The 27,560-nt window shown below is 37.2% G+C and overlaps 2 protein-coding genes and 1 long non-coding RNA gene across 4 annotated transcripts in view; 2 read left to right on the top strand and 1 right to left on the bottom strand.

The window, feature by feature from the left end:
- Window positions 1-11,334, top strand: part of LOC121320575 (protein WWC2-like) — a 70,759-nt gene extending 59,425 nt beyond the window's left edge. Inside the window, exons 17-23 of the mRNA XM_041259030.1 lie at window positions 1,378-1,484; window positions 5,565-5,727; window positions 6,667-6,831; window positions 7,371-7,463; window positions 7,557-7,799; window positions 10,224-10,351; window positions 10,751-11,334. Coding sequence (XP_041114964.1) covers window positions 1,378-1,484; window positions 5,565-5,727; window positions 6,667-6,831; window positions 7,371-7,463; window positions 7,557-7,799; window positions 10,224-10,351; window positions 10,751-10,817 — 966 coding nt within the window. The 3' untranslated portion in view covers window positions 10,818-11,334. The remainder of the gene's footprint in view (window positions 1-1,377; window positions 1,485-5,564; window positions 5,728-6,666; window positions 6,832-7,370; window positions 7,464-7,556; window positions 7,800-10,223; window positions 10,352-10,750) is intronic.
- On the bottom strand, window positions 6,843-25,741 carry LOC121320597. The gene is made up of 3 exons (XR_005950864.1): window positions 24,559-25,741; window positions 20,265-20,299; window positions 6,843-7,123 (listed from the first exon to the last, which is right to left on the bottom strand). It is a non-coding gene; the product is annotated as an uncharacterized LOC121320597 (long non-coding RNA).
- On the top strand, window positions 22,598-27,296 carry LOC121320582 (inhibitor of growth protein 2-like). Of its 2 annotated transcripts, none has more exons than XM_041259051.1 (2): window positions 22,598-22,873; window positions 25,991-27,296. In XM_041259051.1, exons 1-2 carry the CDS (start codon window positions 22,858-22,860, stop codon window positions 26,680-26,682), a joined length of 708 nt encoding a protein of 235 aa, XP_041114985.1. In that variant the 5' UTR covers window positions 22,598-22,857; the 3' UTR covers window positions 26,683-27,296. The 2 variants fall into 2 exon arrangements, with proteins under 2 accessions (XP_041114985.1, XP_041114976.1); XM_041259042.1 differs by lacking the exon at window positions 22,598-22,873 and adding an exon at window positions 23,422-23,720.
- The last annotated feature ends 264 nt before the right edge of the window (window positions 27,297-27,560 follow it).

Below are 27,560 nucleotides of genomic sequence, written 5' to 3'. Positions count from 1 at the left end.
AACCGTAGTCCTTTTAGTTCAAGACTTTTTTATTTTTTTAAAAGAAAAAACAAAATATTTTTAAAAAATTTTGCACACTTAATCTACCATCATGACAATTTTCTTTCTTTTTTTAAGTTTTTCTACCCACCCTTCTTGAAAATGCTGTATTCCGACTGGCTAACAGGTTAGATGATTCGGAGCCGTCAATTAGATTAGAACTTTCTAGATCTCTTAAAGTAAAAGTACCATATTTGCATATGAAGCAATATCTTGTACACAAAGCTACTTTTTCAGGAACAGTGGCTTGAAACCTGGTTCCAGGAGACCTAGTTTGAGGCAACTTTACTGTATCAAACCCCAAGCCCCCCCTCGTGTGCCATGCTGTGGCTTGAAAACTAGTCTCCTGAAACCAAGTTCCAAGACACAAAGTGGCTCCGTGTTCCTTCAGCTTAAGATCTTATTGGTTCTAAATTGTGTTGAAATTAACTGTGACTAAGTGTAATTTAGATTAATTTCTGTCCTTATTTGAACAGTCATTGAGAGCTAAGTATTTTATAGGTCAGAATAAAGTGTGATATGATAATCACCTCAAATTTAAGGGTTCATGTAGCTTCAAGTCACAGGGTAGTTTCCTCATTTCAGAAGCATCTTAAAAGACACAATTACAGTCTATCAGCTTGTATGCCACGACAGATAACTGCGTTCATTTAATTGTGGTGTACAGTGTTACAGATATCCTCCCTTAATCTTTTCACGAACACTGCAGATAAAAATGTATTCATTCATGCAGCCAATGCTTTAGTGGTAACTTGTATGCCTATACTAAGACAAAGGGTAGAGAACAGAAAAGGTAGAGAGTTTGGGCAATACATTTAAACCACATCTTTCAAAGTGCTGTCCCGTGCAGCCAGAACAAAACCGATTTAATGCAACTGTTTAAATTGTTCTGGAGAGAAGTGTAACCATTTCTCAATGGTAACATCTGTATTTCCTGCTGAGAAGGTAGGGTTGAAATATCCAGCAAAGTTGGTTCTCCAGAATTGCCTATTGATTCATCACTTTTGCGAATGCTCCATGAGAAACATGAATATTTTGTGCACTCTGATTCAGAAACGGCTCTGAACTAAGTGCCTTCTATTGGTCTATGATCTGTTGTGGTGCCCATTCTGGTCTGAAATTGGAAGTTTCTGCTGTTGGAGTTTATATTTGTATAAAGAATTGGGGATATGTTACAAATAGCCCATGTTTCTCTTTTTTGTCCAGGTAGACTTTTTAATTATTTTAAAATTAATTTTACTCTCCCTCTTAACCAGCACTTGTTAAGTACATTGTGTAGTATTTTTAATGTTTTGTGTGTCTGCAGATAAACTCATTGTGTTGTTGTGTGTAAAACAGGATGCTGTGTCTGCATTGCTGGAAAGGACCTCTGCTGAGCTGGAGGCGGTAGAGCAGGAACTTGCACAAGAAGAGAGAGATGGGCAGATGGAGGGAGGAGAGGAATGGTAAAGTACTGTTAAAATTAGAATATTCACTGTGTCTGTTTAATCAAGTAAAATTTGTAATGAAGCCAGTTTTTAGGTGTCTGGATGCAAGACATGATATTGGAGACAGCAAAGGGGAGTGGAAGTTTATTTTATTTTATTGGTGAGTTTTTTGTTCAGTTTCCTGATCCGTAATACATATTTGTTACAGGGAGTGTGTTTAAGATTACTACACATGCTCAAAGTCGGACCAAAATACTGTCTGCTTCACTTTCAGTTTCACTGTACTTATCTGCAAGAATATAATGAGGTAGCTGTCTGTTGCTTGGTGAAAGTGACTAGCTTGTGTAAATGTACCTGTACATTCCATTAACTACATTTTATGAAACTTTTTGGTTGTGTCGAAGAATTTATCTTTTTTTTTTTTTTTTAATTGTCATTCCCAGCAGTAGGTGCAAACCTGAGATCTGTGCATATTTACAGTTATGTGTTGTTAAGATAATGATTTCCTAAGGATGTCACATACAAAAGTGACTTAAATCTAGTTTAAGGAATGCCATCTAAATTTGACAATACTGTTTTAGTAATCTTTTCCTTTTTTATACTGGACTTCTGTCAACCTCCAAGCCCTTAAAATGTATTGATTGTTGGCAGAAAATTCTAGAGGCTTTTTGATGGTAATCTCTGTTGCTGACAGGCCACACTTGCTGAAAAACATTAATTCTTACCTTAATAGATTAACTTCACACAGAGTGAACTCCCGGTCTCCATTTTGCTTGGCAGGAGAACAAACGTATCTCTAGCTCAGAGATCTTTGCAATATAGTCCTTTTTGGCTCCAAGTCGGTATCCTTCCACCATAAAACCCTACTCCAAATAAGCATTTAACTGTTAGAAACTTCAGCCCAGTATTAAGAAAGGAGATAAACATTTTTACCGACAACACCACAGAGGTAAAATATACCAACGAGCATGGGGTACAAGGTCTTGGGAGCTTTGCCTCCTATCCATGAAGAGTATTACCTGGATACGAAAACAATGTCGCGGATTCATTCGGCAGAAAGATGACTCCCCACAAGTGGCAGATCTGCACAGAGGTACGCTGGGTATTCAACACGCTAGGTCATCCACAACTAGACCTATTTGCGACAAAGAAAACATTCAGTGGCTACTTTTCTGCTCCTGTTTTCAACAGGAAGTAGCCATGGCAACAGACGGCCTGTCCATTTCATGGTCAAGAGGCCTAATGTATGCATACCCACCCCTGCCACTTATCTCAACAGTACTCAGGAAGATAAGGAGAGACGAAGCCAAAGCCCAAGAGTTTATTTTTCAGAAATCCAGGAAATGGCCGAGGCCTGGCAGTGAGCCAGCAATCTGCTGTCCCAGAGTAACGGGAAGAGGCTCCACCTCAATCCGTCCGTATTACAGCTAACTGCCAGGAGGTTGAATGGCAACTGCTAAAGAAACAAGGACTATATCGGAGCAAGTAGTATCAAAGAAATCTTCCATTTTCCAGGCTTATACAGGCAAATGGAGAAAATGTGGCCTCTGGTGCCAGTCAAACTCCTTGCACCATACAGCTGTCTCTCTATCTAGTTTTTATCCTACCACAGCCACCTGTTTCATAAGGGTCTGTTTCTTTCCTCCATCAAGGTTCATATAGCTGCGATTTCCAGCATTCTACCTGGCTGGGAGGGCCACCCGGTAGATTCTCATCCTGTGGTCTCTAGATTTATTAGGGGGAGTAACCATTTAAGACCTCCAAGAAAACACATTGTTCCACAATGGAACCTCAGCCTAGTACTCTGGGAAACTCATGGGATCACCGTTCGAACCCATGACCACATGTGTACAGAAGTGGAGAACAGTATTTTAGTCGCTGTAACATCAGCAAGAAGAATAGGTGAACTTCAAGCCCTGATCATTGATGCACTGTACTGCCAGTTTTTGTAAGGACAGGATCGTCTGCAGACCTAACCCTCAGTTTTTTCAAAAGTAGAAACGGAGTTTCATTTAGAACAGGTGATAATGTTTCCGGATTTCCACCCAAAAGAGGCCAGACTTCACCAAATTGATGTCTGGGGAGAACCCTCAGTTATTTAAAATTAAGAATCAAATGGTCTTATTATGCTAAATAGTAAAATCATTCATTGGATGGTACTTGGAGGACTGGGAGACCCCATCCCTGCCAATTTCTAAAGGCCAGAGCTGTGCTCTGCCACAGGGTGAAATAAACAATCAATTATTTTCTGTTTTATATTTGTAATTAATTTAGAACAATTTGTAGATTTTATTTTTCGCTTTGACATTACGGACGTTTTTGTGTTGATCAGTGGCAAAAACTCCTAATTTAAATCCATTTTGATTCCATGTTGTAACACAATAAAATGTAGAAAAGTCCAAGGGGGGTGAATACCTTTGAGAGCCACAGTATTTTCTATTACTGGTAGGCCAAAATAAAAAGAAAGTGTGCTAGGTGTTCATTTGATTTTACTACTGTACTGTATACTGTATAGGCCTACTTTACAGATTTATATTTTTACATAATGTAATGTGTAGCCTACCCAAAACACATTAGTGTTATTTCAGCGAAATGATGTACATTTAATATGCATTGAGCAGTATAAATTTCTGTGTGTGCGATTTTATTGTATTGTTTTTAAACCAGACACCTCCTTATGTCGGACAAACATGTCCGGTTTAGCGAGGCGCTACTGTATGATTATGAAAAGCTTTCTGGGGTATTGAAGGTGTGAGCCCCACTGTAGAATCTGATGGGATTCAACTGTCTTTCATTTTTTATATACAGTACAATATTGCATGTCCGACCCCCCTGTGGACTGGGGTATAGGTGGATATGTGAAAAAGTCGTATTTGTGAACATCTATAGAAAAAGTATTTACACATCCATAAATAGATTAGTGAACAAAAACAGCACGCAAACTGCTTTAAACATGGGGACATTCTTTGCTTTAAAAGTAAGCAGACATAAATGACATTAATTAGGCTACAAATGCACAGTGTTCCTATGTGGTTTGCTATACCATCTCCACGCAAAGCTTTTTAAGAAAAAAAAATACAAAACAAATGGTAAATGTACAGCAACCTACAACTGATGGCTTCTTTCTTAACTCTAGAAATCCCTGCCTCCCTGCTTCTGCTTTTTTAATATCTCTGTCACGGTACGTTGCGCTCTTTCTTGCCAACAGATGATAAAATGGTCAGCTTGAATATTGCTTTGGCTATTTTAAACAAACGACCGGTAAATATTGTATTTATGAAGCTTGCTTTGTTTAATTCAGATGCATTTAAAAGCAACAACAACACACTGCCAATATCTGCAAGAGTGCGCTCCATCATATAAACATACTGCACCAAAAAAAAGCTTTCTTGGCTGGTGTATTGAAATGCCACTGCTACACGCAACTGACTAACACACGCACACAGCCTGTCTCTCTTAAAGAGGAACGCACTAAAAGGCTGATTGCTATAACGCTTTCTTTCCGTTTCCATCGTGGAAGCTGCATTTTGCCAATACCATTACTCTCATAGTCTACTTTTAATATTTATTTATTTACTTAATGAGGTGGTTAATTGATCAGGGTGGTTATGTGACAGATATGCGACGTTCCACTATATATTAAAATAGGTGAAATGAAGATAGAACAGAATGCATTGTACAGATGATGTTTACATTTAACAAAAACAATGTTATTTTGATTCTTGCACCATTGCATGAATAGACGTTATCCTTCTGGCACGCTCGCAGTGTATAATGCTAGAGATCTCGCTAAGATGCGGCAAATATTTAAATTAGTTTATGCGGCTGTCTTCATTAACATATTTTCTCTTAGTACATATGACAAAATGTTTACTTAAAGTGTCGCAAAACGGAAATATAAATTGTGGTATGTTTGTGCTGCAACTGGCCCATCTTAGTGCACCTACCCCTTAATCTTAGACAAGTCACTGCCTAACTTAAACTAATGAATATAGCTGAAGATTCAGTACCAGTGGGCATTTTACAGAGTTGATGAATGACTACAGTCCTCGCTCTAGGAATATTGATCAGGATTTTTAATGGCCATTTTTTTCCCAGGATGGAGGTGCTTATCGAGGACACAGGTGACTTGGCCCTGGAAGAGGAGGCTGGCGAGGAGGAGGAAGCTGAAGCTAAGATGATGGCAGAAGATGATTTTGCTGCCTGTGCCCAATCATACCCCAATGGAAATTGCATTTTGACAGCTGAAGGACCAACCTTGGTAAGTATTTCTGGGTTTAAGCTATTGTTTAATGCAAATATTATTGTTGGTGGGTGTTTTTCTTGCATTGTCATTGCTAGTGCTGCACAAGCTGATTTATTAAATGTTGAATATTCTATAAATGTAATTTTGCAATGCATTGGTTAATATGGATTATCATTGAGCTCTATAAATTGCATTTTTACCAGCCTCCCAAAAGGTGCTCTGAAAGGATGCAAGTATGAACTGAACTTGAATTTTTTTGACAAGCTGAGTGTTCTGTCAGACTGTGTGTGGGAGTGGGGGTGCCAGAGTAGCAACTTTCGTCTCTGCTCTGGCCTGCCAGCACTCCCACATGCACTCAGTATTACTATACCAAAAGGCCAGTGGTGATTGAAATTGAAATAAATAGTGGTGTCAAGTTCGTATATTGGGTTTTAGGTATTTTTTTCATTCTTCTGTGAAGCTGAGGTGTAAATTCATTGTTCTACTGCGGACTCCAGTGGAGGTTTTTTTTTTGGTTTTTTTGCTTAGTATATATTGATGTAGTTCCTTGAGAAATTTCTCTTCCAAATGCCTTTTCTGTATTTAAAAAGTGATTTGTGCACAATATAGAAGACACGCTTGCAAGCCAACTGTTTACTCGTGCATCAAAAACCAGGGATTCTTTTTTTTTTGTTGACAAAAAACGCCTGTTTCTTGTTTTATACAACAAGAGTTGGAAGATAGTGTTATCTTTATCCCTGAATTCAGCTGTGTAATTTTAAGTGTGTACATGTACAAATAAATAAATAAATATATAATATATATATATATATATATATATATATATATATATATATATATATATATATATATATATATATATATATATATAAAATATGCATTTTAAAAATTTGCTAAGTGCCAATACAATCAGTGTTTAATCACCCATATGAATTTTGGAACGCTGTAATAAAGGTGGACAAAGAAACCAACACTGAGGGGACAGTTCCTGAGAATGTGGCAGTCAGGCCAAAGGACAGAAACAACCGCAACTCCAGGCAGAGGTCATTTGTGAGGAACAGCATGATTGTTCGCTCTCAAACCTTTTCCCCAGGAGAGCACAACCAGTATATCTGCAGGGTGAGTGGATATTTAAATTGACCCATTTTGTAGTGTTTATTATTCTAACCTCCCTTGTAGTTTTAACCCCCATCCATCAATAAACCATTTCTCATAAGTAACAAAAAAAATCCTTTCCTGAAAGATCACTATTTGCAAAACAGCAGGGTTTTTTAGTCAAGAACATATGTTTGGCCAGGGAACCAATTTAACTGGTGCTGTAGAGTGAAACTTTACTATTACTGTTCTGTCAGCTGCTTCTGCCTCCAGGATGTCCTCATAAATTAGATGTTTCACCTCGGTGGGATTCCTCCTGAAAAAAAAAACAAACATTTAAATAGTGAAAGTGCTTTGATAATTTATAGTACAATTCACTGTCTTCTGTTTATCATAAACAAAGCACAAAAAATAAATAAATCAGGATCGCAATAAAATTTTAATTAAAGGATTATTGATTTAATAAATGTATTGGTTCTTGCAGGAGTTTGTGTATCGGGGTTCTGAGAACTGAGAATCTTGTTTATTTGCCGTGGACATTACTATCTTGTTTTTATTCACAGTTGAACAGAAGTGACAGCGACAGTTCAACGCTAGCCAAAAAGTCTCCTTTTGTACGAAACGCTTCAGAAAGACAGAGTCTGAGAGTGAAACGAGTAAGTTTCTGCATCAGTATGTTTAATGTTTAACATGCAATGTAAACTTTGACACACAAAAAAAAATCTGACATTCTTTATGTTCGATCACAGACTATTTGTAAGCCAGTGATGAGACGGGCGGCTCGAGAGCACCCTGTCCGAACGTCTCTGGACTTGGAGCTGGATCTCCAGGCATCACGGACCTGGCAGAGTCGCCTGGACAACGAACTGCAGGCACTGCGGAGCCTGAGGAAGAGGCTGGATGAAATGAAGGCCCGGGGAGAGATGGAGCTCCCTCGCTGCATCCTGGAGGACGAGCGCTTCCAGAAACTCTTCAAGCAGGCAGAGAAACAGGTAGGCCCTCTGTGGGTATGTTTGCACTGTTATATAAATGCTGTATGCTCAATGTGTTAGTGACCATGACATCGACCTCTACGGTATTGAGGTCACATGACTTAAGTTTGGGTGGTAAAGAGTCATTGCCTTAGTACAGAGAGGAATGGTAGTTCCTCATGCCAAGTTATCAGCGAAGCATAAGAACTGCCAGACTCTATACAGTAAGGATAGTTTACGTGTTTTCAGGGTATTCACGCAGAAAAAATAAATCAGCCAAAAGCATTATTTCACTTTTAACACTCTTAGGTGAAATGTTAGGGAAAAAAAAAGTCAATACCTGTCATACAGTAAGAGAAATAAGTCACCAAAGTAAGGTCAAAATGTCGTCCTTCTTCCAGTGTATTTTTTTGCAAACCCCAGGCACTTTTATCCACGCCTACGTATATGACTGGACATCCATGTTTAATGACAATTAACTTGTTTTGTCAACATGGAAATATACTAGAGAACTAATTTATAATAAATGAATTATTTCTGTTTTAAAATGGAACATTTGCATGCAAAAAATATATATTTTTAATATAAATATAAATATAAAAAAAGTCAGGCATGCATGGGATTTGAAACGATAACCTTCAGTTTGCAAGCATGTTGTGTTACTGTCAGTGCTACACAATTAGTTGAGACAAGCAGTAGTGGAAATTTTTTCGAATTATCATCATCATCATCATCATCATTCTGAGATTTTGATCTTGAGCTCTGAAAAATGTTGGTTTCATGTCAGTGTAACGCTCATTGTGGGCCTTATTGGCGCAAGGAAGTACGGTTCCTCTCGATACTGGTTGATGAGAGTAACGCTATTTGTAGCGCCACTGGAAAAAAAGTAATTTTTTTCTGAGAGTTAGTTATGCTGAAGAATAGCCTATATAATTAGTAAAAGTAAAACTTGAATACATAAATCAATACATAGACATTTATTTCTTTCTTTATCTATTCTCCCAGTTCTGTTATCAATTCAATGCTTGTGTTCTTTCTATTCCTTATGGATATTATCTTCAAGTATTGCTCATCCTTGTTAGACAGCTTTTTGGGTCTTCCAGTCCTGGGTTTGTCAATTACAGATGATGTTTCTCTGTATTTGCTGATTATGTTTCGGATACCACACCTTGAAAATCGAGTACTGCAAGCTATTTCACTCAGTGTTTTTCCTTCTTTATGCAAGTCAAGGTTGTTATAATAGTAGAAAACACTAGTGGAGGCTTTGAGTAAATTGTTGATGATCATAATGCCTCCGAGTAGAAACGTGCAACCTGTCTAAGACTTTTGCACAGCAGAGTATATGCACGTTAAAGCTTTGTGTGCAAAAGTATGTATATTTCCAATGTGTTTTTGTTTCATATTTGGTACACAGCTGCATTCTGTGATTCTTTTAGTCAGAATCAACCTGAAATTTGTTATGGGGCAGTTTTACTATCCAAGCACGTAAGATGGCCCACTGTTAGCAGTAGCCAACTCTGTTAGTTTATATCATTCACATCATACGATTTTACCTCTTACCTGTATTTTAAAAGAGATTAGGGAAAGCTGCTATAGTGTTAGTGTAAGTATAAGCCAGAGTCTAATAGCAGTGTTCTGGAAATACAGTTAAGCACAGTTGCACTTAAAGTTGGGCATTACCTTTACTGGTAGGTTTATGTTCACTGGAAACAATGCACATTTAAAACAAATACCAAATCTAATAGAGCATTTTACATCAGAATGTTGCTCTGATTGTAGTCACAGAAAAAAAAAAAACTCCTTAAGACATGGAACACTTCAACACAAGACTCAGGTGCTGCTTTTGTTCCAGAGAAGGCATCAGTTTCTCTGATGTCATAGTTTAAGAGTTCCTCCACTGAGGTGTAACCCCTGAATTTGCCTTGTTGAAATCAATGACTTGGCACTGACAAATACCAGGAGTTCTTTGAAGAATGCATGCCATGTACTGTGCGGCATTGTAGTGCTAGTCTGCATGTGAGTGAGGCCCTTCAGGTGACCATGAGCAAGTCACTTGACCCACTTGTGCGCTGTCCTTCGGGTAAGACGTAAAACCGAGGTCCTATTGTGAGTGACTGCAGCAGTAGTTGTGATGCATAGTTCACTTCCTAGTCTCTGTAAGTCACTTTTGGATAAAAAGCATCTGCTAAATGACTAATTACTACTAATAATAATAATAATAATAATAATAATAATAATAATAATAAGGCAATTTTGTGGTACTGGCTTTAAATGTCAATAGCACAAATTAATAAGGTATTCAAGAGGGCGTGGATGAGGATTAATTAATCCCACAGTCTATAATAACACTATGAGTTGGATCAGTGGAAGGAAAATGATAAAATTGTGCTACAGATAAAACAACATTAATTTAATTCATTTAAACGGGCTTAATTTTGTTCATAGGCTGAGCAGTCTAAAGAAGAGCAAAAGCAGGGGTTGAAAGCTGAAAAGCTGCTGAGGAAGGCGTCTAAGGATGTGTACAGGTTACGGGAGCAGAGTCAGAAAGTTCCCCTGCAGGTTCAGTCATTCAGGTGAGCTTGACTGTGCTAGTGTGTTCTTCTGACTATTATCTTTGTAGTTTTGTTTTAAAATAATTGTATATGCTATGGTTAAACAACAGTAACTAGGATAGTTTCTTTAAATAGGATTTTTACTTGTCATGCATTGCCATCTTGTGGCCAAGAGATGTAATTGTGGCAAGGACTTTTGAGTAATTTTGTACACCCTTACTGTAGGCCTGTTTTGAGCTTTTGCCTAAGTGGGAAGGCAGCACATTTTTTGTAAAAAAAAAATAAATAACAAAAACTAAGGTTTGACAGACATATATCTCGTAACGATACCAAAATGCGTCTCAGTCAGGGTCTTTAACATGCTTACTTTATCATGCCATTACAATGCTAACCACACATTTGTTTCATCCCCACCTTTAGGGAGAAGATGGCCTATTTCACCAGAGCAAAGATCAATATACCATCTTTGCCAGCAGATGATGTATAATTATAATTTTATAGAAAACGATGAAGTATTTTATTTTTTTTTTTCTAGTTCAGTGTGTATTTTGAGTATAGCTAATTGGATTTAGAAAAAAAAAAAAAAAAAAAAAAAATCTTTATTTTACAACTGCGGTTTTACAGCATAGAAATAATGTATTTGTATAATAAATTGTAATTGAATACATTTTATGTAAAGGTTTCTTCAGAGAATAGAATAGTCCTGGTACATTTTAAAGCTAATGTGTTTGTACAGTTTGTATGTAGTCTTGGCATGATTTTATTTTGTACAGATGAGACATGGGAACCATGGCAGTATGGCTTTTGTTGAACAGCGCTGCTTTGAGAAATAATATTCTGTTCGACAGAATATATTTTGTGATTATCACTGTTTTCATGTGAGTTGACTGTGACGACTGGCTATGGCCATGCAGTGTTTGTGTATGTTGATGAAAGTGTCAGTGTGAAATATAGAGTGAGTGTGTTCTTCCTATTCTGAACTTGCAAAACTGGTGCTGTGTAGTTCATCTTCATCCTGCAGTCCCACAGTCTGGTGCAAAAAGAAAGGCTTCTTGTGAATGTACAGTATTTTATTTTTTGTTACTGCACTGATATGCTTTTTTCATTTTTATGTTTCATGGAATTATTTCCCTTTTCACAGCGTAACTACAACCACCAAAACATGTTAGGTATAAAAAAAAATTTAAAAAACTGTTTCCTTGTTATAGACACTTGCACAGATAGTGCACATATTATTAGGCAAAATATGTTAGAACAAAATATATCTTAAATATAACTTACTCTGGTTCTAAAGTCTTACAACAAGAAATACTGTCACTTTGGTCAAGCTAATAACTGGGGGGGGCATACCCTAAGGAAATACACAGAGGAATTGTGTTTGAAACAGGTATAGATCCTATTGAAACCCCCTTGCATATTTCTTCAGACCTATAACAAATGTGGGCATTTAATCTAATACAAGAAATCCTGGTGGTTTAGTTTAAATGTGTAATGGGAAAGTTAGACAAACGATTTGGTTGCTTCTGTTTCATTATTCCCCTTTTTTATATGCTGGTGTCAACCTTATAGGGCATGAGCACATATCTGCTTCTCCACTTCTGGCATCACAAACGAAAGGGGCACTCAACCCGCTTCTACTGTCCATTCTCACAGTCTGTTGTGGTTTCAAGTCTGGGATGACACTTGTCATACAGCATGCCAGCTCAAGCCCTGAGGTGCACTCAGTTTGTTGAAAGCAGTGCATGGCAAAGTATATTAAACAACTTGCAATGCACATCTGCCAGTATAATATTGTTTAGCTGATATCTTATTTAAAAATCATTTTATTATTTTTTTGTACAGGCTAGTTTGTTGCAAGCACTATCTGTTCTACCATAGTACAAGAGACAGCTTAAAGCCATGGAAGCATTTGTCTAATGGAGATTAGACAAATGGGCATTCAGAACAGAAAATAGGAGGCACTTTTTTACACAGAAATTGTGAGGGTCTGGAATCAACTCCCCAGTAATGTTGTTGAAGCTGACACCCTGGGATCCTTCAAGAAGCTGCTTGATGAGATTCTGGGATCAATAAGCTACTAACAACCAAACGAGCAAGATGGGCCGAATGGCCTCCTCTCGTTTGTAAACTTTCTTATGTTCTTATGTTCTAATGCAAAATGTTATTTTGTTAAAGGAACTGAAATGAAGGATATTTGCAGAAACCGTAAAAATAATGTTCTGTAAAAAAATAAAAAGAGAGAAAAAGGTTTAAATCTCCCATATTTTTTTGCAACAGAAAAAAAAAAGTGTAACTATTTTGGATGAAAAAGCTTTCAGCAAAGGGCAAGACAAGCTCGCATAGAATTAATTGGAGCTTGCTCTTCAGCATCCTTTATTAGAGACTACAGGAACGTTCACCTAACACTTTGCTTATAAACAAAAAAAATCTATATATTTTACACAGATGTTTAATGAAGGTTACTATTTCAGATTAACTTTTTGATTTGTAGAGTGTTGTCAGTAGAATTGTACTTTTGATTAACATGTATTTATTTACTGTCTTATTTATGTTCTGTTCCACGTAGTTCAGTTCTGGCCATTTAAAAGTTGAGGGTACAGCAAGTTGATTCTTATGCATAAATAATAGGAATTATATGTGAAGGCATTTATTTTAGAAGGAAATTATACAGTATGTACCGTGATAGTATTGAAATGGCACACGTCTGGGTTTTACTGTTGAGCTCTACAGTTCTTAATACACAAAAAGTTTTGTTGTCTACTGTGTATACCAAAATTATATTTCTGTTAACAAAGGTCTAGACTCGCAATGTTTTCATAAGGCAGCTTTTAACAGCATCATGTTATATAGCCACCCTACTTGCAAATGAGCTAGATTCCTAAATGAGACACAATAAATAGCAATATATATATGTGGAGTTATTTACAATAACGGTAATTTGTAAATGCATTGTGATTTTTAAACTGGTTCTTATCTAGCCACAGAATCATACACTGATATGTCAGTTTGTATTAGTCTTAGTTACTTTCTGATATTGCAGTTAACCAGATATTAGGAAAAAAGCATTAGCCAAAAGGAACAGGTTTAGCCTTTTTTTTTTTTTTTTTTAATAAAACATTATTTATATTTCTCAATATATGTACAAATAACTATATGAATATCAAATGCTCAGAACTGAACTTGGCATTGAATTGTTATTTAAGCATATGTGTTGTAATATTGTTGTAGAAACAATGTATTAGAATGCAATGTCTAATCTTGCCTCTGCACTTTCCATGTGTTTCAGTGATTTGTTAAAAATACAACTTTTAAACAAACTGTCTGGAGTCTGAAGTTTTTGCTTTTCATTGTCTGTTTAGCTGTGCTTTGCGGTAACATTAGTGAACATTTTCCCCATTAAAACCTAATAAAAAGGGACCCTCACCGCCACTTCATTTTAAATGGTATAGCAGGAATACCCCACCAGCTAGTGCTTTTGTAAGCGGATTGAACTCATAATCGAAGGGTGATGCATATGTTGATAGTCAGTATACTGTAATTAATTGCTGTCTGGCATTCCCTATGGACAGAGTTGAAGATAAATGGGGTGTTAACCATTCAAGGTATCTTTTTTTTTTTTTTTTTTTTTTTAAACACACATATAGTTAAATGGTTTCCTAAAAAGACCAAAGTGAAATATTATGCCTTAAAAAAAACTCATGCAGGTTACATTTGTTAATTTATGCGTCTGTGGATTTGGTCACATGAATAAATTTGGCTGACTTGTTCAAAACAACCAGAAGTTTGTAAGACAATTTTCAAATCCATTACTGGCAATATGTTAGTGCAGCTCTGTGGAGGTCACTTCAGTTGAACTGCTGTGAGTAGGTTCCCTTTCAAGTACGAAATACTGATTGGGTATTTAAGAGCCGAATCCTGAGTACTTTATACCAAAGCTGCTCTTTGAGCCTGATGCAGTCATGACCCCGCCCCCGAGGGACCAAAAGGACTGCAGTCACAGATCTCTGCGTCATTTTTCTTTTCAAGACTGACCTGAGCGGAGAGCCTTGTTCAGATAAGCACATTGTTGCTTATATCTGTATATATTTCACATGTTATGTGTTTTTACACATTGTGTGTAATATTAAGCGAATCACTGTAATAGTTTTTCTATTTATGCGTGTTTGTGTGCTCTACAGCCTGTTGCTAGTTATGGCCCGCTGCGGCCTTGTGCCCCGCATGAAGCCAGTGGCTCAAGTCGCTCATTCCCAGGGACCCAGCAACATGTCGGTTCACTTTGTGCTCTCCCCCCAGGCTGTATAGCTCCGGCTGGAGCTTATTTTCTTTCTCGTTTGTGCAAATTAGCACCATATAACAAGTTTATATTATTTATGTAGTTGTTGAAGTGTTGATTTTTGCTGAACATTTTTTCTCATGTGTTATTTTTTTTTTTTATTTTGTACAGCTACCATGTGCAGGCCTGTATAACGTGATGTTTAGCACACATGCAGTAAGAGCAGCTGCTGGGCACAGCAGCACTGCGCAGGACTGAGATACTCAATACAGCTATATTCCCTATACCTTCACTAGGTTCTACAGGCTAAATGTAGTGGATATTCAAAACCCTGGTTTTGGAACAAGAGTGTTAAGGGCGGTTTCCCAGTCGACCCTTACAACATAGAGTAACAAAGGTGAAATCCTCCCTCAATTTTTCACCCTAGCTGCTTGTTGCTGGGGTACCGAATGGTGATGCACAAGGCAGCCTCTTGGCTTAGCCTTGTAGCATTCCGGTCATTCTGCAATCATATCTTTGTGAAGGCTTGGGTATACTCACCCATTCAGTAGGTTACATTTCATACTTGCAAGGGAACGTTAGGTTATTATCATAGCCCTTGTTCCCTGAAATAGAAATGTAACCATTACCCTTCAAGGTCACTGCATCCATTATTCGCAACAGGCTTGAAGTAAAAATAACACGAGATATGTGACGGCAGTACTATTGATCCATCAGGGGCGGGGTCACGATTGCGTCACAAGTTCAAAGAGCAGCTTTGGTATAAAGTATTCAGGATTCAGGTCTTTAGAAGGTAAATACCCATTCAGTAATGGTTACATTACTATTTCAGGGAACATGAATACTAATCGGTCAGACACAGAGCTTTGGTTGTTGACATGCTGCACAGATTTAATAAACACACAGGTTCTGTCACTAGGATACCAGCAATGGTAGCCCTAGTGTCAGATTTAAATAAGAAAACAAAACAAAGCAAAAAATAAAAGTTTGCCACACAAGGACAGCAGTAGCCTCATTATAAGTGATATCTCGCTCCAGGAACCTACACTACCAGCCCTCTCTATACCGGTTGGGATCAACGCCTATAAAACGAACCAACTGTACAGAGCATTCACAGGCACTGTCTTGCAGTTGTAGGGTTCTGTAGTAGTTATCCTCCTTGTTGTAAACAAAGTGCCTGTCTGTGTAGCACGTAGGTGCAGCCATCTCGACCTGAGGCGCGTGCTCCCTGGGCACGCTCCCTGGGCACGCTCCCTGGGCACGCTCCCCAGCTAATCCGGACCTGCGGATCAGCTCAACACCGGATGAGCCTACATGCTCAATTGGTTGCCTAGCTAAACGTCTCCTGTTATGCATCCCAGCTGCATACATCTGCGCAAGAACCAGAGGAAGGGTCCTCCCTGTCAGAGTGACAAATTAGTGCTGTGAATTATAACAGAGAAAATGAAATAAAGTGTGAGGGGTGTGTTGTAAGGAAATCACCTGAAATTTAAAAAAAAAAAATGATTTGACAGTTAGTTAATTTCCAGTGGAGCTGTAATAGATAAGGAGTCAATTTGCTCTGAAACATTCCCAATGGATTTGATAAAATGATACAGTATCAGCTAGATTCTCACTTTATTCCAAAATCTTGGCGTTACATTGCCATCTTGTGTTAAGAAGTGTTACAAAAAGGGGGAGGAATTTCATTTTAGCATTCATAACTAAGAAAAAGTTATAAATTCAATATTTTAAAATCCATTGTCTTGCCTATTAGCACAAGCAGTGTTATCACCGATTCCCCTTTTTCTGTGTTGATGTTGTTTTTTACACTTTTATATTTAAAATTCAAGCATTTAAAGATGCTGCGGCTTCCTAATTCAGTACTTGATCCCTTTCAATGGTAAAATTAACAGTGTCCTGCTGTCCAGCACAATAAGTGATTTGGTACCACAAATCTACCTATTCCCTTCGGTCACTGCATGTATGTATCCTATTTATGCTATAATTTATAGTTGATATATGTTAGTCTTGGCAGGGTAATTTCATCTGGCCCGGTGAAATTGTCCCTACCTTTAATGCTTTCTTTCCTGACATGATCCAACCAGTTGCTTACATACAAACAGTACATTGCTGTCAATGACATTGACATAGTTAACCCAAACCAATACTTTAAGCACAGTACAGGAGCCAAGACCAGAGGAAATTAATATAGAGGGAGGGAGACACTGTTTTTGAGACAGAATTACTTAGATCCTTCAAGACCCAATGTGACAAAGCTTTGAGAACAATCAGCTACTAGGAGCCCAACAAGCTTAGATGGGCCGAAAGGCTTCTCTCGTTAGTAGATTTTCTTATGTTCTTATTACATTCTTTTGAGTCTAAAAGAAACAGCCGAGGTGAAACAGAAACAGTACGGCAAGCACACTGAAAGCTTTCTTAAAAATAATAAACTACCAGAAAACTGCACACATGAAATCGAAGTAAAGAATTGAAGTACACAGCAGGTAAGATTTAGGGAAAAGATGTGTAAGGTGTAAACATTTTAAGACAATATTAAGAGTCTAAATTATCCAACAGTGCATTTAGCCACCATTACAGTGGTTTGCTGGAATACATCTACAAACAGTGGAATGCCACAGTTAATTCTAGGCTGCATTTCGGCTACCAAAGAGCATACTGAAAGCCAAACAGCTGCTTTATATTAGGATGATTGATGAAAGTAAGTGGTTTCATCAAAGTGCATGTGTAGTTATTGCTTCACATCGCCGTTGCTTTGCACCTCAAGTAATCCTGACTGTTTTCTTCAGAAAAACAAGACGTTATCTTTAAGTTGATAATCTGCAATGGAGAAATGTCACCCTGCAGCTCCAAGCAGTGCCTCAGCAGCACAACAGGGAGCCATTAATGACAATATAGAATGGCAGGCCCCAGTGGGACTACAGACGTGAGCGCAGGAGCTGATAAAGCATTGGATTGAAAAGAAAGTTAAACAGCTTGTTTTCTGAACATTTCATAGCAAGTGCCAACAATGCATGTCATTATAGTAAGCCCACACAATTGCATTTTAAAGTTTAATAATGTAAACTGATGTTCCAAATCCTAACAATTGGTATTATTTTCTTTGATCGTCTATATTTGAGTTTGAACAGGACTTGTAGATTTGTCATAGTAAGCAATTTGCAAGTTACTGTATGCTTTGTAAGCTTAAAGCAGTAGTTGTATCAAATGTCATTTCAGTTTTTTATTATTTATTTATTTTATTTACTTACAATTTCCCTTACTATACTATGGTGTATGTAGTCATTGAGTGCTTCTGGGTTATGTTGCTCTCATATTATTGCGATTATAGAGAGATTATTAAAAAAAAAAAAAAAAAAAAAAAAACTAATCAACTCTGTCTTTGTCTAGGTATAAACTGAACACCCTTCCTCATTCCATTCAAATCATTCGACAACACGGCTTTGAACTCATAGCCCACCTACTCAACGTACACTGTATATATAAGTGACAGAGAGAAGATGGGGCTCCCAGAGTTGAAAGGTTACATCATCACATGATTTGAATGAAAAAGGAAGGCCTGGGTTTCTCTAGACAAGCTCAAACCCAGGTAAAAGCAGATTTAGAGAAAAACAATTGTCAAAACTAAATATTGGAACAACAGAAGCTAGTAGAAATAATGTAAGTGGTAATGATCTACTGTTTACAGAGAACCAGAGCGTCAGCCAAATCAACTGTGCATTACCTCAGCACTGATTCAACTCTTTCAGTTCTAAAAGAGGAATACGTTTAATGCAAGACTACATACGGCACAGTGTATGAAAAATACATTAAGTCTAGAGCACTGGAAATATGTTATCTTACTGAAGCACAAAACCCAGATTTCATTCAAAAGTTAACACTACCAAACATTTAGGGAATTGGGTTAAGGTTAGAATTTAAATACTTCATCTGGTGGTTAACATTCTTCCTTCGATAACCATAAACCCTCACAGCAAACTGTACGGTGCCATTTAGAACAAATGACTGCTGTTAGTGTGCCATCTAGTGACCACATAAATATATTAGACATTTTAGTTTGAAAAGAACCTCTTCAAGTTTATTTGGAAATCTCAAGTTTACCCAGGTCTCACACCTAACTAATTCTTAGCTTTGTAGGCGGTTAGTAATGGTACAGTAGGTACAGTGTAATGTGAGGCAGTAAGTAAACTGCTTTCAGCTTTATTCAATTACATGCATTTTCCAACAATATTACATGGGCTTCTTTTCTATTACATTAGAAAACCCAACTGAACTCTCAGAATATATTACTGTACATTCTTTAATTCACAGTAAATATCCCAAGAATGCACATCTCTGGCGAGTGGCAAACAATCTGACTCTAGGAAGCATAACTGTATAATTTTTTATTTGCTGAGAGAGAGAGAGAGAGAGAGAGAGAGAGAGAGAGAGAGAGAGAGAGAGAGAGAGAGATACAACATGGCCCTACTCACAAAGCTTTTAACTCAAGAGTTGATATTATTTTCTTTTATGAACACTGACCCTGTTTGTCACCAACATGTTAGAAAAGCTAATGAATTAAATTACAGTTAAAAAAAAAATCATGGTCTTACTTTTCAGTATTTTATGCTACATCCATAAATACAAAAAATAAACAACCTAATCATTAATTATAAAGTAAACATTTGAAGACATTTTCATCTGTATTATCAAGTATGTTAGTTCATAATTTATGGTTTACTAAATTCATACAATATTATTTCTTCTTTATTTACTATATGCTCAAGCACCTTTAGTGCACTGAGGCCTCAGAACCTGAAGACAGCCAACGTTCTAGATTAGCTGGTACATGTATGTTAAGAACACATGAATTTAGTACGCATTTTACTTCGAAATGAGTTATTAAAGTTTACCACAATATGTTTGCACAGGATTTAGCAGTTTTCTTAGTTCCATGATCCTGCTATTGCATTTGCCATGTATTTAAATATGTTCTCCAATTTGCTAGGCCTTTACTATGGTAAGCTTTTATAAAGGTAGAAGTGGGAACCAAGGATATTCAAGGGAGGCAAAAGCTAATTGTAGAAAACACACCCTCCCTTCCACAGAACATAATCTTTGTGTGGAGCAGTGGAATGGAACAACTCTTACATTGATCTAAATTGTACTGCTGTGACTTATATTTTGTAAAAATGCAATAAAGATTTAGAAATTAAGCTCCTGAATCAATGTGGCTAATAAGCACCTGTGTCATACTGCAAGTCACCTACTTTCAACTCATTATGAAACTGCTGTTCACCGTTGTAGTAATTAAAGAATACATGATGAGTCATGCACACAGTAATGAATTACAGTATAACAAAAAAAAAGTTAATTACCAAAATGTTCATTAACATTTAATTAAAGAACAACTTTTAACAGTGTTACTAGAGACAGAGGTTGCAGTAGTAGTTTTTTTTTTTTTTTTTTTTTAGCTTATTAAGATATAATTTAATTCTGTAGGCTGGACTTAACTTATTGAGACGCTCCTTTACAAGGATGAAATCCTTCTTTTTCAAGGCTAGGGGAACTGAATAATTGTTTTATTACAAGCCATAGGTAAGGGAAATTTAGTTGGCTAGGGTTGATAGTAGGGGATGATTGCCTCAGTGAGTTTTCTGAATAGCTTCAATAATTACTCACAGTAGAGGTGAGGTCCTTGTGTGTCTCTGGCGCTCCTGTGGGTTAGAGAAGACAACATCATGAGGGAATGTTTCGCTACAGCGTACTCTGCTGACCAGCTATCCGGGGAGCTCAGACAGGCGGACCCTTGTGCTCTCCAATATCTGCACACAAACTGGGGTGTAATTGAGTTAGTCGTGGGTCCGGAGGACGCTCACTGACCTTCGGTTCTCCTGTGCTATTGTGGTGAATTGCTCCAGTGAGAGAATATAATTGGACATTCTAAACTGGGAAGAAAAACAGGGGTCAATTATTGACAAAACAATTATAATAATTACACACAATAGCAATGCCTGACGTGGCCATATTATTGTTTAATATGTTTGGTGAACCTTAAATTATCCTTACATCAATGTCTCTGAAGGTACAACATTATTATAGAGAAAAAAATGAAAGCATTATCCAAAAAAAAACCAAAACAAAACATCTGTGTAGGTGACTGTTACATGGTGGAGGAAAGGAGTTGTAATGTGTGAATTTGTATCATTTTTCATTTATTATTATGGTTATTATTATTGTTGTAGTGTCACTTTAATTTTTCATTTATGCACTGTGTATCTTAATTTTACATAGTTTTGCACGTAATATGTTTATTAAGCACTAGACATGTTTCTTTCTTTTTTGTGCCTTATCTACCTCTAACAAGACTTTCCCCGTGCAAATACGAACTGTGAAACACTTGCGTGCAGATAATTAATCCTGCAGCACCGTCTATTACCTGTGTTTTCAGTACATAAAAAGTAGATACGGCATATGCCTGTCTGCGAAGGTCTATTTTTTCTATACTTGGCCCCTGTATTGCTGTTTAACCAAACAGAAGAGTAAAATAAATCAAAAAAGACACGCTGCCCAGTATTTGTGTTATGTTTTACTTGGTCTGGCTTCTATTAATTGCTTAATATTATCTAAGTCTTTCTGGGCAGTGATACCTCATAGTTTACATTTCAGATACAGAATTTCACACGTCAAAAACAATATATGGAATGACTAAAAATAAATATAATGTCACGCTTTCGTAACCAGTAGTGTGGCACGTATACACGGATATATTTGACATTCCAATTCAGCCGTTTTTTAAAAGAGAAAAAAGCATCTGCGCAGGCGTGAAATCACAAGGGATGCCGAATTCCATTGGGTACCAAAATCAGCGTCTCACCTGAGTTACGTAACCAACGTCAAGAACCAGATCATTTAACTAGTCTTTTTGGTCCTAGTTTACAAATGCCGACATTAGAGACTTTTATTTCGCTTCTCTGAACATCTTATTTATTTATTTATTTATTCTGCTTCAGACACGTTTAATATTTTCGTCACCTTTGTAAACTATTTCTCGGCATGATATCTGCCCATGTAGGGAGCTGCTTCATTACCTGACTACACCTCATGCATTCCATTCCATCCCTAGACCGTTCAAAAATAATATTCATTTTCCAGAGCATAATGGATTGAAAGATATTTTAGGCTTCCTGATATCTGATGCCATTCTGTCTGCTTTATTATTATTTATTATTATTATTATTATTATTATTATTATTATTATTATTATTATTATTATTATCAATAGTAGTAGTAGTATTTCAGGGGCACAGCGCAGCGAATAGAAAAAATGGATGGAAATGCATCGAACTTTGATTTTTGTTAGGATCAAGATATATCTGTGACAACCATTTTTAAACTCGTGACGTCGTTAAGTTCAACCGTTTGTTCGCTAGAATCCAGTGTTGGATTGCAAGCTAAGATTCGCATATATTTTATAAGTTGGCAGGAAATGTGTTCGTCTTGTTAATGGAAACATAGCTGGTAACACATTTTAGCCAAGAGTCAATCCATATTCCATGCGCTTCAGATAGAGGGACTGTGGCTTTAAACTTACCCATGATCCTCTAGTAATACTCTTAAAAGTTTTTAATACAAATTAAATACTTAAATATTGTTGTGTTTAATAACCATAATACTATAATAACCTAATGTTACAACTAATACTCCAACGACACTTTACATCATTGCTTACAAGTTACAAGTATTATGCTGTAATGTGCTGATTTGCATAATATATTCCCAAACGTTCTCTATCGTATTCTGTCAAACTAAACCTTTGGCAAATAAGTAAACTTTTATTCTATACTATGTATTTTACAGCGTATAAAGCATATCAATGCATATGCATTCGAATTGAAAAAAATATGACTTACTTTACCGGTATTTCTCACCACAACTTCGAGTTTGAACTAGTCTTGGGGATATTTAAAACAACCGGGGGAGTGACTATTACAGGCATTCTGAAGACCTGTTAACTAGGCTACTGGCTGAGAACTTCGTTTCTCCTGTTAATCCCGCCTAGGGGAAAGTCCCCGGACCCGTGGCAGAGAGTGCCCTGCATAATTGCATCGACCCTGTCTGCGTGCTTACATAAACAGCTAAGAAGTCCTCGGACCGAGCGGGTGAGAGCAGAGAGGGTTCTGTCAATGTAACGCAGTAACGCAGGTGACGTACGATTATTCCAAATACTTCAACAGAACGGGGCTCACTCCCAGAATGCCGTTTTTACTGCTTGATGGCAATGCACAAAGGTATTTTGCTACATCATACTAGAGGTAATTTATAGTACAACTCCAGTAAAAACTGCATCAAACGTATTTCAGCGTTAGTATTGCAATAGGCTTTTAAGGGTTAAGATACATTTAATGTCGGTATTTCACTAGCACACTGAAATATGTACATTTTTTTGTAAATAAATACTGGTTTATTTTCAGAATTCTGAAAATTGTAAAAAGCAAGCCATTTATGCCTAAGAATTTCTAAGTTTGGTAAGAGGTGCTTCCAACCTTTTGCGTCAGCTTTTCATTTCTGTTACGTTACGTATCCTTAGTCATAGTTGTGAACGGTTTAATTCAGAATAATAAAAACAAGTTTTCACTTCTAAATTGTATTACCGATCCTACAGTTCTTATGGGAAGTACAATGTGAAAAGCACGTCCAATATATTTTACAAACACAAGTAGGCGTTTACTTTCCCTTTACAGGGTGGCATCTCTGAACTTTAACCCGAGTGAGTACAGCCCAACCCCCTGTTGGAGAAGCTGCGGGAAAATGCAAAAACGCGGTGCCTTATAAGGCATATCCCAGAGCATGCGCAGAAAAGATAGTTTTGTTTGAAGTGATTTGCAGTTAGTCAAGCAGATTGAGCAGCATAGAAGCAATAGTACAGTATCATTTTCCGATGTTTTTTTGTTAAGTTATTTGCTGCTTTTTTTTTTGCTTGATGCATTACTATAAACATGTTAGGGCATTATCCAAACGTAGAAAAGAGCCAGTTGGTTAGTTATGTGGAAGATTATCTCGAATGTGTGGAGTCTCTCCCTTTGGACATACAGAGGAATGTGTCTTTGCTACGAGAGATCGATACAAAGTATCAAGGTATGTGTCAGAGTTAATAAAGAAATGGTGTTCGCATCGACTGGCTTGTTATATTTTAGCGGTGGTGTTGTGTGCTTTTTTTGTAATGCGTTACAAGCATAGTACCGATCTGTAGTCTAGATATTTGGAAATGGTCTTTTTTTTTTGCTGTGACGAACTGCAATGTAAACCTCCGCGTAAACTCATTTTTAAAAATGTAAGGTAGCAATATACGCACGGTAGCTTTTGAAAACGCGACTCGTGTGTGCGATTTAAAAGGGGGTGTTTTCTAAAGTGGAAGAGGCTAGGATCAGCCATTTTGGCAAGTAGAAAAGAAAATCCCAAAACAAATACAAAATGCTTCGTCAGAATACTTAAGTTGGGATCGATTACTGTTTTGTTTAAATCCAAATATTCTACTTTGAAATTCAAAACTTGTTATGCATTCCGTGTTTTTAGGTTTACTACGGCTAGCTAGAGATGTTGTGGGAAGGCGGTGTGCTGGTCTGTTTTTTACTGGGATCTTGGGGAGATTGACTGCTTCAGGAATCGAGGCTTAGGGAGGTAAAACGTAGCCTACCGGTTAGCAATTCAGCCCCAAAACATTCACGCACACATTCACAGAAACCGGGCTAGACTAGCAGTATTTACTTTTTGCTGTTTGGTTTCTTGTCTCATGATTGATTCTTGTGTTTTGAAGTGCTACGAGTCTACGAAAATAAGTTTCGTGCCCTTGATTTTAACGATCTCGTTCGGTTTAGAATGGATTTCATAAGCGACACAAAGGCACCCCGCTTTTTTACAGTTTTTATTTTTTATTGTTTTTGCTTTTTAAACATATTTGAATTAATTTACTCACAAAGCAAGATCATTTGTCGTCACTTCCTGGATGTTGACAAAACGCCTTCAATACGGAAGAGGGTTTGTGAAGCGCTCACTCTGTCTAGCGATATAGTATGGATTGCACATTCTGTTCATTGTCTTCCTAATAATAATAAAATGTATAAACCGGTTGCTTTTCTGTTGTCATATTTGATCAAATGATATGCATCAAATTTAAACGACACGTTTTGTTTTTAATACAAGCAATCGTGCTTTTTTTTTGTCCTCAACGTACATACAGTAGGCAATAAGTGATTTTTTTTTTTTTTGTGGTTATCTAAACTAGACTAGAAAACACAGTTGTCTGCAAAAAATAAATAAAAATAAAATACCTGTAAAGTCCTGAAACCAGTTTAGATAGGACTTTACTTCCTTACAGCCGTGCGTTTTTCCATCAAAGATCCCGGTTTCACGACGTTTCTCAAAATCTTAACCCGGTTTTCAGTCACTGCATTTTGTCAAAATAACTTACAGACGCTTCCTATATAATTTAGTTTATGGCACCTGCAGTGAAAACATACAAAAAAAGTTACTAGGTTAATGAACATTAATTTTGTAAAGTGATTAACGCAGACAGACGTGCAATATGAATCTACAACTATGTGTAATAGGAGAATTCGTAGCTTTTCAGTTCTGGCCGGGTTTATTTAACCCAGACAAGGCAGAGCAGCGAGAGGTTGCAATGCACGCATTCGAATCCACCAGGTTAAACCACACGAACAACGTCAATAAATCCATATTGATGCAGTGAGTTTAAAAATGACAAAACGTAAATGTATTTTTGATGGATTAATTATGCAGCACTCGGATATAAAACACTTAGATACACGTCACTCTCGTTTTACTGGAGTTAGTGTTATCGATTATTTAACAACGTGTCCCGATTTTGAGCTTTGAAAATTTGGTACAGGCATATTTGAGCTGCACATTAACAGTAAATGTGATGTTTAGTATGAAATAGTAGCACGCATGGTTAGAGATGAGTTGTACAATATTCTTATACATACACTGAACTAGTAGAAACCTTACTGTAATATAGTGTTGGAGCACATGTTCTGAATCCGCTCAGAACACTACCATACCACTGGTTTAACCAGTGTTTTTGGAAGAGTTGGAAAGGTGATTTAAAAAAAATAAATTTGTAACGACTCTGGATTTTGTTTGCGTGTGTGTGTTTTATATAGTGATACTAAGCTATACTTTAATTCAATTTAACCTGTTGCTTCCTCTGCTTGGTGTTTCTATAAGACATTATATCGCCTGTGTGGGAGTAATAACGTGAAGTACCATGCAAAATGTTTGGGCCTACATATTCTTCTAAAATTACAGTGCAGGTCATAATTTAGTTCTGTGTGATTGTACATCACTTTGAAACTATCTTGTATTCACATTTTTTTTTTTTTTTGCAGAAGTTTTAACAGAAGTTGATGATGTCTATGAGAAATATAAAAAAGAGACTGACCTGAGTCAGAGGAGGAGACTGCAGAATCATCTCCAGCGAGCGCTAATCAGTAGCCAGGAGCTGGGAGATGAGAAGCTCCACGTGGTCACTCAGATGATGGAACTGGTGGAGAACCGGGCCAGGCAGATTGAAGCCCATTCGGAGTGTTTCCAGGAGCTTCAAGAGGTTGAAAAGCCTGTGGAGAAAGCGAAACCAGAGGTCATCCCACCGGAGAGGCCTTCAACCAGACGAATCCGCCGGCAACGCAACAGCGAAAGCCGTGAATCGTGCCACATCGCCAACGGGGTGGCGGCGGTGGTGGAGGAGGAAGCCAGTGAGGAGCAGCCGCCCAAGGAGAAGAAATCAAAATCGGCCAAGAAGAAAAAGCGATCCAAAGCCAAGCAAGAGCGAGAGGTCTCTCCAGTCGAGTTTGCCATCGACCCCAACGAACCCACTTACTGCCTGTGCAACCAAGTGTCTTATGGTGAAATGATAGGGTGTGACAATGAACAGTGCCCCATCGAGTGGTTTCATTTCTCATGTGTTGGACTCACCTATAAGCCCAAGGGAAAGTGGTACTGTCCCAAATGCAGAGGGGATAGCGAAAAGACAATGGACAAAAGCATTGAGAAAACTAAAAAAGATAGAAGATCGAGGTAGTGACATCCATCGACACTTTTGTTTTTTTGTATCGTTACATTTTCTTTGCAGGTAAAACAATCTTTTAGAACTGATGCATATGACTATGCAATACTTTTTAATCAGTAGTATTAATTAGATATTAAAGGTGCCGTACTTTTAAGTCTCGTCTTTTAAGTGAATTGTCTGTTGCTGCACTTAACCAAAAGGATAATGCAAGTTGTGCCAGGGTGCTCTTGCAACAAAAAGAACAATGCGTCATAGCATCGACCAGAAAGAAAACCTCCATTTAACCTTAAGATTACATAAGGGTATATATTTAAAAATAAAGAAATACTGCCGTTACTTTGTACAGTAGGAACTTTTTGTTTAGTCAGATTCACATTTTGTTTAAAACTTTATAAACTTTGTGAAGGTTACAAACTAGCTTGCATTCACAGTATTTATAGATCATGCTCAAAAGACAATGCTCTACTTTTTTGTAAAGTTGTAAAACAAACCATTGGCCATTTTTAATGTCTTCCAAGGCAAATGTCACTGTTTTTAGTATATTATTTGGTATTTACTAATTTAATTGTTACTTTTTGCAGTATTTAAATAAAACTGTGACCGTGATACCTATTTGTTGGTTTTTTTGTTTTTGTTTTTTTCTATAAAACAGGTGTTTTTTTTGTTGTTTTGTTTTTTCTCAGAAGTAATATTTCCACTGGCTAACCTTGCCTCTACAGGAATTAAAATATGACTTTTCTTGCACAGAATGTTGGTGAATTCCCGGTTTTCTTGTCCTCATTTATTTTTTTTACTTCAAGAGGTCACATGAAAGAACACAAAAGACATTGAAAACACATGAGTTACGGACAAAGCAGTGATTTGTTACTCTGAGGGCGAGCTAAATCATG

This window comes from Polyodon spathula, chromosome 1 (genome assembly GCF_017654505.1).
Source record: "Polyodon spathula isolate WHYD16114869_AA chromosome 1, ASM1765450v1, whole genome shotgun sequence".
NCBI lineage: Eukaryota > Metazoa > Chordata > Actinopteri > Acipenseriformes > Polyodontidae > Polyodon > Polyodon spathula.
The sequence above is the reverse complement of the archived record's forward strand: the minus strand, read 5'-3'. Positions and strand labels throughout refer to the sequence as shown.